Source organism: Harpegnathos saltator, unplaced genomic scaffold, assembly GCF_003227715.2.
Source record: "Harpegnathos saltator strain DR-91 unplaced genomic scaffold, Hsal_v8.6 scaffold156, whole genome shotgun sequence".
Classification (NCBI taxonomy): domain Eukaryota; kingdom Metazoa; phylum Arthropoda; class Insecta; order Hymenoptera; family Formicidae; genus Harpegnathos; species Harpegnathos saltator.
In genome coordinates, this window is record NW_020229935.1 from 734,119 (window position 1) to 747,115 (window position 12,997).

The 12,997-nt window shown below is 40.4% G+C and overlaps 1 protein-coding gene across 1 annotated transcript in view; it reads right to left on the reverse strand.

The window, feature by feature from the left end:
• Positions 1-3,954: 3,954 nt before the first annotated feature.
• The window catches only part of LOC105186679 (uncharacterized), a 40,295-nt gene continuing 31,252 nt past the window's right edge, over positions 3,955-12,997 (reverse strand). The window contains exons 7-10 of the mRNA XM_025296714.1: positions 9,480-9,959; positions 8,927-9,397; positions 8,184-8,819; positions 3,955-6,338 (exon numbers count right to left, since the gene is read on the reverse strand). Of these exons, the coding sequence (XP_025152499.1) occupies positions 4,818-6,338; positions 8,184-8,819; positions 8,927-9,397; positions 9,480-9,959 (3,108 nt within the window). The 3' untranslated portion in view covers positions 3,955-4,817. The remainder of the gene's footprint in view (positions 6,339-8,183; positions 8,820-8,926; positions 9,398-9,479; positions 9,960-12,997) is intronic.

The window sequence follows — 12,997 nt, forward strand, 5'->3', positions numbered from 1 at the left end:
TTCCGCAATTCTCCAGAAATGATCATTGGATTGAAAAATAAAAAATACCTGTTCAATATTTTTAAAGAACATAATAAAAGTTATTAAAAAGATAAGGTTTATTAACCTAACCTAAAAGATAAGGTTTATCAACAAGTGCCAACAACTCGTGAAAACATGGTAGAACGCATAAGAAACGCTTGCGCTGAAACTCCCGCAGATATGCTTCTATCCTGTGTATAGTCATATGAAAAAAGGATCAATAAGTATATTGAAGTTGAAGGTAAAAATTTCGAACACTTACTCTAATTAATTGAACAGTGAGAGGCAAGGGGACTCACATTAAAAAAGCACTCCGATCTGTGAGAGGCAAGGGGGCTCACATTAAAAAAGCACCCGAAGGGAACATAAAACTACTACGTCTTCGTCGTTGTTCTTGTGTAACGCTAAAAGTAGTTTCTCGGAAAAATTCAACGCTATCTATCACGAATGAAAAAAGTTGTTTCAATAAAAATTTCACGTACAATCTAATTCTGCAATGAAAAATGTGGGTCCCCCATTTGAGATTTGAACGTTATCACCCACCCTACCCCGAGAGGATGGGGGGGGAATAACTTTTATTATGTTCTTTAAAAATATTGAACAGGTATTTTTTATTTCTCAATCCAATGATCATTTCTGGAGAATTGCGGAAAATATAATTTTTTGCGATTATAGCACCATCTATCACGAATCAAAAAAAAAGTTTTGGACAAAATTTACGTATTTTGTGGCGTAGAATCTGTATCTGTAATTAAAAATGGGGGTTTCCATTTAAGATTTCAAAGTTGCCCCCAACCCCCGCTCCCAGGGGGTGGGGTGGGAGGTCGAGTTTGGTATCATTGGATGTCCCCCTTCGAGACTAACAACTTTCATTAACCACTTTTTTTTATCCAATGCATAGTTCTCGAGATATTTCAATGTCTTCAGATAAATCGTGCACCCTGTATATACATCACAAAGTGTGCAAACCGTGAATATATTTGACTTGATTAATAATGATTTGAGGCGCTTGGGTTTTCACTAGAGTGAAATAATAGCAGGCTAGTACAAACCGACATAGATTGAACATTGCGAGTGAAATTTCTTTTTAATTATTACTTCTAAGGATATTGTAGAAACGTTCGATTATCACAATGTAAAATTTTCAACAATGTAAATATTTTCTGCAATATCAGAGGCGATAATTAAACAGAATTCAATCCACCCACTGCGTTCGATTTGCGTCGGTTCTCATTAGTCTGTTATTTTTTCAACTATTTAATTTAAAAGGTAAAAATACCGCAAATGTGTGTGGCTATTAATAACCGTTGTAATATAATATAAATAGCACAGTTTCAAATATTTTTGTCTCTTGAATTAAACTGCTATATAGATAGGTATTTTTAATTTTATATGTTATTTTACTTATTATCTACATGTTATCTCGTACAGTTATCACGCAGTTATCGCACACCGACTTAAGCACTTTAAAGAAATACGAAGTTTTGAAACATGTTTACATATATTTCATATTGTTTTTATTAAAACTGTATAAATCATAGTTGTGGACTTTGTGGATTATTTATTGATATATGCCGAAAATTCGTACGAAAGCAAATAAAATATTTTCGTTTCTTCGCATCGATAAACTTTATGCACACTATATATGCAGCGTTACGCAAATGTTGTTTTCTCCATGATATTAATTGATTTTAATGTATGACGTTTCCTTGTCAAAAACAATTAAAATCTTATGATAAAGAAATCAAGTCTTTTTCATGAAGATATTCATCATACGCTATTTGTAATTTATTTGGATCGAGCTGTCGCAAATGCCGCATGAATTCGTAGAGCCTCCCTTTACATAATATTTATATATTCCGATATATTCGTAGAGAAAGAGGGGGAGAGAAGAGGAGGGAGGAAGTGAGCAAGAGAGAGACATCTCGACACGGGAAAGTTCCCGTATGCCAGATACATCCGCAATAGATAAGAAGCACAACAATAACCGTGCAGTTCAATCGAATTGATATTTACGTGCCGCGATTAATAGTGACACGTTTAAAATACACACGAATAAAATGTGAGCCTCTAAGGTTTGCGATCTACAAAGCATAAAACAAGGACAATATCCCGCGATTTTCGTTCCTCGGTCAGTGGTCGCGATAGCAAAGGAGACATGCGTATCACAGCGCAATCGACTAACGTTCGGGAAAGAAAGCGAGAACAGCAAAGAGAGAAAAAGAGTCATTGGAAATATCCCGACAACTGAACATGGGATCGGCGAAGTAGTACTCATTAATCGCTTGTTATCTCGTAATCACGTTGTCGAATGGAAGCATAATGACGTAGCACAAAGACAAATGTGATAGGCGATGTGAAAAGCAATATCGTGTCGGGCGAGAGGAATCGATCTTGCGGCTTTCTTCCGAAAGAGAGAAAGAGAGAGGGAGAGAGGGAGGGAAAGAGAGAGAGCTGATCTATATACGCTCAAGACGATAGATAGAGGGTTGTATATTCGAGACTGGTACCAGGCTTACCTAGACCCCAACAGATACGCGAGCGACCGCAAGGGTGAGGTTGCGCGACGTTTCGTAACGATCGACGACAAGGAACGCGGATCCGCGAATAAGGTAACGTTTACAAACGAGATAATACGGAGTAGCCCTGTGTGAGCACTCACCCTTGTCGAGAGTCTCTTTGGCCGCGTGTATAACCTTCCTGCGGCGGAGACCGTTGCCCGCTAAGGCGCTCGTCATCGCGTTGCCGCTGCCGAGAGTCGCACCGGTTGTCGATGCCGCCGCGGTCGTTCCGACATCGTCATCGTTCGCGCACTCGTCGGCAGCGGTGGCGGCGGCGGCGGCGGCGACGGTGGAGGTGACGGTGGTGGCAGCGGTGGCGGAGACGGTGGTGACGGCGGTGGTAGCGGCAGACGCACGATGGTGATGCTGACGATCGAGGAGATTGATCGGGGACCCCTCGCCACCTGGCATAATGTCCCGGACTGGCAGGGACCGTAGTCCTTAGCCGGAGGACCCTTGCGCCTCAACTGGACTGACGACTTCACTCTCGCCACGTCCTTCTTGGTCAACCCTCGCGCCCTTCTCACCCCTAATCGTCTGTTCTCTCCACCTTCGCGCGACTATGCGTATATATCGCCTGATATCCCCGCGGCCCCGCGTCTTTCGAATCCCCTGCTCCGGTGCGAATGTCATCTCACCGCGACGTGGCACCATCTGTACGAGCAGACTTCTACCCGCGTCGATCGATGACGGGGTGAAAGGGGGTAGCTTTCGTTCGGTGACGAAACTCATGATAAAACGTGGTCACAGGAGTAGTCACGGGAATGTTCCTAGAGCACCACGCCATTCGTATCCTCGAGGAGGGATTTAAACGGGCGGGAATCGCGAATCTCCCATGTTGCATCATGCGTAAAGGATCTTAAATAAAAGTCTCGATATTCCGGTATTCGATATCTAACAACGCAGGACCAAAATTGCTCAATTTTTATCAAAATGTAAACAATTTCGGGATTATGTAAATTTTATTACACGAAATGTATAATTGAGTTAAATTCGAGTATAAAAATCGTGATTAACGATTTGAAGGTAAAATTTTGCTGAAGGAATCAGGATTGTTAGTTCGCCATGTACAAATCTGAAATCAAGTTCGTCAAGCTCAAATCGACTGATCTTCTCTGTAACATATCTGCAACCATTTGACAACTCAAAAACTATTGAATTGAAGGTCTGTGTTATCCTTGACGAATAACGTCCGGTCCTGCAGACATCAATTAAATCTTAATTCAAGTGAAAACTTTATTCAGATAAAATCTCGGATTTTAATTGAAGTTGGTAGAAACGAGCATAAATCGTCAGAAAAGACTGAAACATTCTCCTTCGAAATGGGGAAAGCTGAGAAGATGGAATTAAGGAACGCGACTAAGCTTGCTCTTCCTCGCAAATCTTTATTAAAATACTTACACGTTTATAACTTACACGTATACTACACGGGGCGATGTATGTAATTAAATTAAATAGACTTAGCTCTCTATAGTCGAAAGCAATACGAAGCACACGCGGTTTCTATCCACGCGATACGTTCGCACTGACAGAACACGCGGCACGAACCTCCGTATTTCGATCTCGTTTGGAAAGGGCACCAGCACACACGCTCCCTCGGCATCTTCTTTATATAAGCGCGCGTCAGAGGACGATCGATTTGCCGCCAATAGCGTGAAATCTCCTTACCGGAAGGGGATAACCCTTCTTTCGAGTGATATCCTGTGGATATTTTTTTTCCCTTAATTCTCCCGACGCACTTTCCTCGTTACGTTACCTTGAACAATACCCAGCCGTGGTGAAACATCCCTCCTCTAAACGAGAGTACTCGGAGAACAGATTGATCAAACTTACGTCTACGTATGTACGATGTGTGCTAAGCGAAGACTCGGTGCGTAATCGTTTCGAACCGTTTTGAATCGTAATCCGCCTGATACTTTGGACGAAATATCGATATCTTCCACGGTGTAAAAATGGTACTTTCGGTCTCTGCGATTAGATAAGCGCGCAATGTTAAGTGATTGCAATTTCGACGATTGATGAATTTCGGCAGGAAATTTGCGACTGATAAGAGAACTGATTTCGATTGATAAGGGAAGAAACTCTAATCGGATGATACGAAATTCAATTTTTAAAAATCAATCTCCATTCAGTGAGATCCGGTTCGTTGGATTCTTGTTCGCATAATTCATTGCTTAATTTCTCCCTCGGCACTTTCGATGTGACTGTATCGCGCGTTAGTTCCGATTCTTCTCCTCATCTCGTGGCGTCCTCCATCTTCGGTCTCGTCATCACGCATCGACCCCTGTAACAGATCTCCGTCATGTGAGACACCTTGGTAGTGGTCGAGGTTCTCAAGACTTTGCCCAGCATCTTTATCGTAGAATTTACTTGATCCATGTTATCTATCGTTCGATTGAGCGACGTAGTTGGTTTCTCAGTGGACGTGGCGGTCATAGAACTGTTCGTCGTGGTGGTTTTCTCGGGTAGCATGTCCGCGTTCATGGTGGCGTTCAAGGTCATTGCGGTGTCCTCGAGTATCGTTACGCTCTCCCTCGTCGTCGTCTCCGTAGCGCTCTGTACTTCCGGAAAACTCGTCGCGTCCTCTTCAGGGTCGACACGCTGTGTCGTGTGAATGTCTCGCGAAGAATCAGTGGTCGTGACGGCCTTCGGAGTGCTCTTTTCGATCTCCTTCGCGTTTATCTCGCGCACCGAGGCGACATCGTTGAATCTGTAAGAATTTTCCGCAGGGATTTCGTCCACCTTCGCTTCAACCACCTTTGTGATCTCCTCCTCCTCCATCCCTTGGCCATCGGCACTTTTCATACTGTCGAAGATGGCAGCCACGTAGTCCGAGAGTGTTTTTACGCTGGTCTCGCCGTCGTTTCGCACGGTGTAGCCTGGGATGGACGTTGTGGAGTGCTGCTTCAACGCAGATTGCGACTTGTCGAAGACCGATGGGTATCTCACCTCACTCCACTTGGTCTTGTGGTTTTTGGGGTGTGCTTCATTCTCCTCGACATTCTCCTCCAGCCTTTTCAATGTCATTATGTGCTCTTTCCCTTTGTCTCGCGAAGTCGAAAGTTCCGTTGTATTGTCTTCGACTTGCTTCGACGTTTCCGAGCCGTCGTGATAGTTCGACGGCAGTTTGTATCGTTGTGTAATTATGCCGACATTCTCCAGGTCACCCTGTTCGATCTTGTCATCTTGAAAATTCTCTGGTCGATACTCTTCCGACTTCTCTTCTGCTGAATCCTTGATTTCTTCTTGTGACAATTGGGAAATTTGTTCAGGGGAAAGCGATGTCGCTTGATCGAGTTCGTTTTTCGCTGAATTTCCGTCCGTCGTCGTGATATGCTCATTATCAATGTACGGTATCATCGTCATTATAATCGGAGTGTTCTCCTTCAGAGTCGAAACTTCATCGTTATCCGAATAAGTCGTTGTTATCGGCGCTGACATCGTCCACACAGGGAATTCGGTTGTGACGGACGTAACGTGTGACAGAACAGAGACTTCGCTATTCTTCAGCATCTCTTCCAGGAAATCCTGCAGCAGCAATGTTTGCGTTGCCGGTGCTGCAGTTGTGGAAGTCGTAGTGATGGTCGTTGCGATCGGTTGGGCAGTGGTAAATTTTGACTCGCGAATCGGATTATATTTATATCGATCTTGAACCAAGCTATTCACCGCGGAGTTAAAATGTTGTGATTCGGCGGTGACGAAATCGTCCACAGCAGGTCTTACTCGCAGGCGGACTCTTCTCCTGCGAGTTCCTCCCTGAAAAAGGGATTTTTGAATTTTTAATATTTGTCTTTTTGGAATCCTCCTTCAGAATTAAATTCTGTCGAACTGGTCAAGAAAATAATGTTGCATTTCATGTAAAATCCAAAGTTCTAGAAAAGAGAAGCCAAACTTCCACAAATCTTTAATCCTATTTTGTAATATTCGAAATTTTAAATTACTTTTTAATAAAATTGTAACTATTGATGCATAGATTAAAGATATATAGGATATCCAAAAAGTTTTACCGGACCCGTAAAATATTTCGAAAACAAGACATTTTAGAAAAAATATTTCATACAAGAGTTATGTGATTTCAAGGAGAACATAAAACTGTATCAATTTATTTACAGATGACATCACTTTCAAGATATTCACTGATCATTACTTTCCTTAAATGGAAATTCCAATTTTTTATTTTATTCTATCATCTTTTTCTGCCAATTAATTTTAACAACTTTTGTTTGAAACATTTTTTTATTTACCTAATATTTTTTGAAACACTTAAGGAAAATTTGATAACTTTTCCAATGTTTAACTTACGATATCTCGCTAACTGTTTGTCCGAAGAAAAAGTACTAGTCAAAAGTCAGAAAAAAGTCAGAAGAAAAGTATAAATAATATCATTAAAATCCTTACAAGAAACATATGAAGAAGTTTCCAATAGCTATCGGCCAATTCTGCTAGAAACATTTTTTTATTTGCCTAATATTTTTTGGAATATTTAAGGAAAACTCTTTCAATATTTAACTTACGATATCTCGCTAACTATTTGTCGAAAGAAAAAATAATACTAGACTTTTTTACTCTATTTGGTCTCAAGAATATATTTTTATAATAGCGCCCTGACTTTGGTTAATTTGATGATTCTAAAATTTCTAAAAGTCGATAAATTAACAAAAGTTAGGGCACTATTGTAACAATATATTCTTGAGATCGAATAGAATACAAAAGTCTAGTATTATTTTTTCTTTCGACAAATAGTTAGCGAGATATCGTAAGTTAAATATTGAAAGAGTTTTCCTTAAATATTCCAAAAAATATTAGGCAAATAAAAAAATGTTTCCAGCAGAATTGGCCGATAGCTATTGGAAACTTCTTCATATGTTTCTTGTAAGGATTTTAATGATATTATTTATTTCGACAGACGTATCTTTTTAAGCCATTTTCTTTCAAATAGTGAGACGAATTATTTTGATACTTATATATTAGGTTGGTACAAAAATAATTGCTGTTTTTACATATCGAGTACAAAGACGTATATAGTTAGTATCAATTATCATATCAGTATCAGTATCACGTAACAGTTAAAAATGATATTTATTAATCAAAATAGAAACTATTGGCCTGCATACATTTCTTTCACGAGAAACAAGTTTATTTATTTCTACAAGATAGAATTCTGGAAAAGATAACGGTAACTCTAAAAAAATCGGTACCAAATTAAAAATGATAAAAACCACAATTAGTTTTGCACCAACCTAATATCCACTAAACTAATATCTTTAACTTTACTCATAAATAGCTACAATTTTATCAAAAAATAATTTAAGATTTCGAATGCCGCAAAATGGAATTAAATTTTGCTGCATTCTTTCAGGTACAATTAGAAATTTCAAAAAATTACAAACAGCGAAAGCCACTTTTTAAGAACAATTTCAGCATTTGAATTTTAAGCGTAATTTTCCTGTTTCTGAAAATATTTTCATTGAATTCGATTGTGTCGATTTAATTCGTACCATTTTCGTCCCATCTCCAAGCACTCTCAAAAGAAAATATGATCGCTTTAGGTCATCTTGTGTATTTTTGTCTCTATATTTTTATTTAATTATAGCATTTTACCTTTTTATTGGGAAGGGGTTTCGTAACTTTCTTCGTCGTTTCCGCGATATCATCTGTCTGTTTCGCGATGTTACTTTCTTTATTTCCCACCCAGTTTCGTGCTTCCGACAACACGTCTTCTTCACTCTGAATTATATCATGAAGTGCCCTTATCGATGAACTTGCCATGGCAGTCGTAACATTCCCTGTACGTTCTTGTACGTTCGTCTTTCTTCCGAAAATGGCGGTCTCCATCGTATCCACGTCACCGGCACTGTCTGTGTGCTTCTGATAATCGGACGAAACTACCATCGTCACGAAAGACACATCCGGTCCAGCTGTAATGATCTCAGGCGCATTCTCGTCATTCCGATCGTCATGGGTCCTGCCGCGAGTTCTCTTGCCGCCATTAGCCGCGTGATTCGACGCGAAACTCGGTTGAAACGACGTTTTGGACAATTTCGTGGACCATTGGCTTTCGGAACCGTAAATATCGCCCGCAGAGTGCATGTTCGCGTTCTCCGTTGGATTCACGCGACTCGAGTGGCTATACTTTCCCGACGAGCTACTGGCCAGCTGGGTCTGATCGTATTTCTCTCGCTGCGACGCTTGTTCAGGCAGATTATCGAAATTCAGGATAAACTCCTGAGGTGGATACTGAAAGTACACGCAATATATTAAATGGTTTAGGACGATATCAAAATGGACACATTGCACATATGTATTTTTCTTCAGTCCTTGTTTACTGAGAAACATTTACTTACATTTTCGCCGGTCGTCTCCTCGTAAAGCTGAGGAGTTGGTCGATTCTGACTAGGTACGTATTGTGACGGAACCTCGAAGTCGTCCTCATAAAGAGTTTGCTGGCCTCCGGTCTCCGTGACCGTGACGAACTGTTGTGACGTGATTCGCGGATAATTCTCATCCAGCGGCAACTCATTATTTGCCTCGAGTACGGATTCTGTTGTGGTCGTGGTGCGCTTTTTACCTGGTCGGCGAACACGCCCACGCACTCTCGTCGTCTTTGACTCCTCCGGTCTCGGTTTTGGCTTCACCGTATATACCGTGTTGTCCAACATCGTCGTCGCGACGGGTATGACTTCTGTCGTCGTGCTCGTTGTCGTTTTCGTAGCAGGTCGGCGATTCGGAGTCTGTTGATATTTCGGACGATTTTTCAGAACGTGAGCGGGGCTCGACTCCACCGTCGTTTCGTCATTGGAGATTATATGTTGTATCTGCGAAAATCGATGAAAAATTATTCTTATATGATATTGGAAGAGAGTTTCTTCTCACATAGCATTATCTCGCGGTACCTACCTCAGACAAAGGAGGTCTATACGTGATGGGCGCTTGGAATCTAGTGTCCACTGGATGTGCCGGATGCACCTGCTGCACCGGACGGAAGTTCGGTGCTCTTATGAATCCGTAATCAACATCTTCTTCCAATGGGTGTACACTCGTGGTCGCGATGGTGGTTGTAGTCGGCGGTGTCGTAGTGGCGATCAACCTTTGCTGCTGCGCGGTATGTATCTTGATGTATTCGTTACCCTCAGTCTGTACCTGCGACCCATGACTTTGCGGGCGTACGCGCGTCCTCGTCCTCAATCCCTCGCGTATTCTGTGACTTGAGCCGCGACTGGAATCATGATTTACTGCATTGAAACGAACGTACTCGTCCTGAGAACCCCGGGGTCGCGTCTGGATCGCGGAGTCGTGATGACCACGACCACCTAGTCGACCTCGGACTCGTTGACGTATTATCACGGGCGCCGGAGTGGTCGTACTAGTCGTGGTAATCTGTAAAAAAATCAATTATTACAGTTTGTATGGAAGAAAACTCATAGATGTTTGGTAACAAAATATAAAACGTAAAATGTTACATGAAAAATTACTAATGTCTCGATAATCAATTAAATATGTATCTATTGGTTTGGCAACTAAATAATTGCAGATTTTTCAAGAAAATAAAAGACAATTTTTTCATGGAAGAAAATAACTTTATGCAGTAATATATTGTCCATTTTTATCAATGACCCTTTCCATATTTCAGGCAGCTTCATAATTCCACGTTCATAAAACTTCTGGTTTTTATCGACAGAAAACTGAACCAAGTGCGATTTGACATCATCATCATTATTGAAATTTTTTTTATTCAAGAAGTTTTGCAAAGAAATAAATAATAACCTGATGCTGCAAGGTCAGGATTATACGATGGATGTGGCAACACATTTCAAGCTCCAATAATTTATGCCGAGGGACCAAATATGTATGTGACCTTGCATTGTCATGGTAGAACACAATACCTTTTCGATTCTGGTCCTTGTCAATTCTGGTCGTTTTTCTTGAATAGCATTGTTCAGTTTGGTTAGTTGTTAAATGTATCTAAATCGATCGTTTGATTACGTGGTAAAATTTCAAAGTAGATAATTCCTTTGTAATCCCACCAAACTAATAACATAACTTTCTTTTGATGAATATCAGTTTTGGATGTTGTTTGCACTGATTCACCTTACTTGCTCCACGATCTTTTTCAATTGACATTGTTGTAAACAACCCATTTTTCATCGCCAATTATCAATCGTTTCAAAAATATCCTCATTTTCATTATGTTTCATAAGCAAATCGCAGATGGTAATGCTTTGTGTTAAGTTTCTTTAAGTTTATGAGGAACTTATAAATTGTTTTTTTACGTAACCAAGTTGTTTTAAACGCTTTTCAATGCATGTATGTAATATCAATATCAATATCATAATTCAATGCATGTATGTAAATATATCGAGCTTCTCTGCAATCTCACGTGTTGTGCTATGACGATCCGCATCGATTATTGCTTTGATTTGGTTATCATCAACTTCACCTGGGCGACCAGAGCGTTGTTTATCTTTGAGTGAAAAATCATCAGAACGAAATTTAGCAATTTTGATACTGTCGTTCTTTTAAGGCTTCGTCACCATACACAGCACATAACTTGTTGTAAGCTTGCGATGCGTTTTTTTCTTTGCGGAAGTATTGGGTGAGTGCAAAAGTGCAGAGTTTGTGAGTAAAAGTCACACAGTGATTAGGCAAACAAAAATCTTTATTCAATCAATGATATATTCTCCATCGTTTTCTATAATCTTTTCCCAACGTTCTGGCAGCATACGGATGCCTCGATCATAAAAACTGCGCGGTTTAGATTCGAAGAACGAAGAGACGCCGTTTTTTAAGGCCTCCAAAGAGTCAAAGTTTTTTCCATTTAAATAATTTTGCAATGACCGGAACAAGTGATAGTCAGATGGTGCGATATCAGGAGAATACGGTGGATGCATTAAGACATCCCATTTCAGGCTCTTCAGTTTGCGCAGCGTCTTTTTCGAAACGTGTGGTCTGGCGTTGTCGTGATGAAAGACGACTCCCTTGCGATTTGACATAATCGGACGTTTCTCTTTTATTTCTCGATTCAGATTGGTTAATTGGCGACAGTACTTGTCCGAATCAATCGTTTCGCCAGCGGGGAGAAGTAGTCGAAATAGATTATGCCCTTGCAATCCCACCAAACAGAGAGCATCACCTTCATCGGGTGCAAACTGGCCTTTGGCATTGCGTCACCATGCTCACCTGATTGTTTCCATGTCCGTTTGCGCTGAACATTGTTGTAGAGGACCCATTTCTCATCGCCCGTCACTAGTCGATCCAAAAACGACTCGTTATTGAGCCGCCCGAGTAAAGAAACGGCTGCAGAAATTCGCTTGATTTTGTTCTTCTCGGTCAGCAAATGGGGCACCCATATATCGAGCTTCAAATCGAATCCCATCTTTTTTAAACGCCGAAAAGCGGTTGATCGGTCAACGTTTAGTGCTGTAGCAACTTCTTCTGTTGAAATTCGCGGATTATTGAGCACTAAAGTACGCAAAACATCGTCATCAATGTCAGAAGGTCGACCAGAACGTGGCTCGTCTTCAAGGTTAAATTCTCCGCGCCGAAATTTAGCAAACCATTTTTCCACAGTTCGTTTAGCTGGTGCTTCATCCTGATAAACATCCTGAATGTTTTTTACGGCTGCGGCAACGTTTCTTCCCTTCCGAAACTCGTAAAGCATAACATGCCGTAAATGCACCTTATCGATACTCATTTTTAAAGTGATATTTTTCGAAGCAGTTTGTATGAAAACAAATGATTTTTTTTTTAATAACAGCTGAAGACGTCACCTTTCCAACGTTATATAATATATAGATGGAAGTATTAATGACAACACTTTACGACGCTTATAACTCCATCTATTGAAACTCCGCACGAACTTTTGCACTCACCCAATAAAAAAGCAAAATATGACGAAAATGCTCGTTTTGTTTTCTCATTTTTCAACCGATGCCAAACAAAAACTACACACAACCGATTGATACAATGCTTTTATTGAATGCTAATTGAAGTACTAACTACGTAGGCAGTCTGAAAAATTCTCGACCTCACACATACATGGCATTAGAAACTGTCAAACTATAATTGTATTGGAAAGTGGCATCCCTGATATAAACCCATGTAAAATTTTATTCGATCTGTCAAATCATTCGAATAGTAGCACCAGTTGAAAAAGGTTTGTGCAAGATGGATGCCCCATTTGCTAACAATTGACCAAAAACGCATTCGAATGAATATTTCTCAAGCATGTTTGGCACATTTTAATCGTTTTAAGCAAAATAAAATGGATTTCAAACATCGTTTCATAACTGTTGATGAAACTTGAATCCACCAGTATACACCAGAGCGAAAAGAACCTTCCGGAATCACACTTTAATGATGGTATTGAATTATTGGAAAGACATTGGAATAAATGTATTGAAGTTTCAGGAGACCAT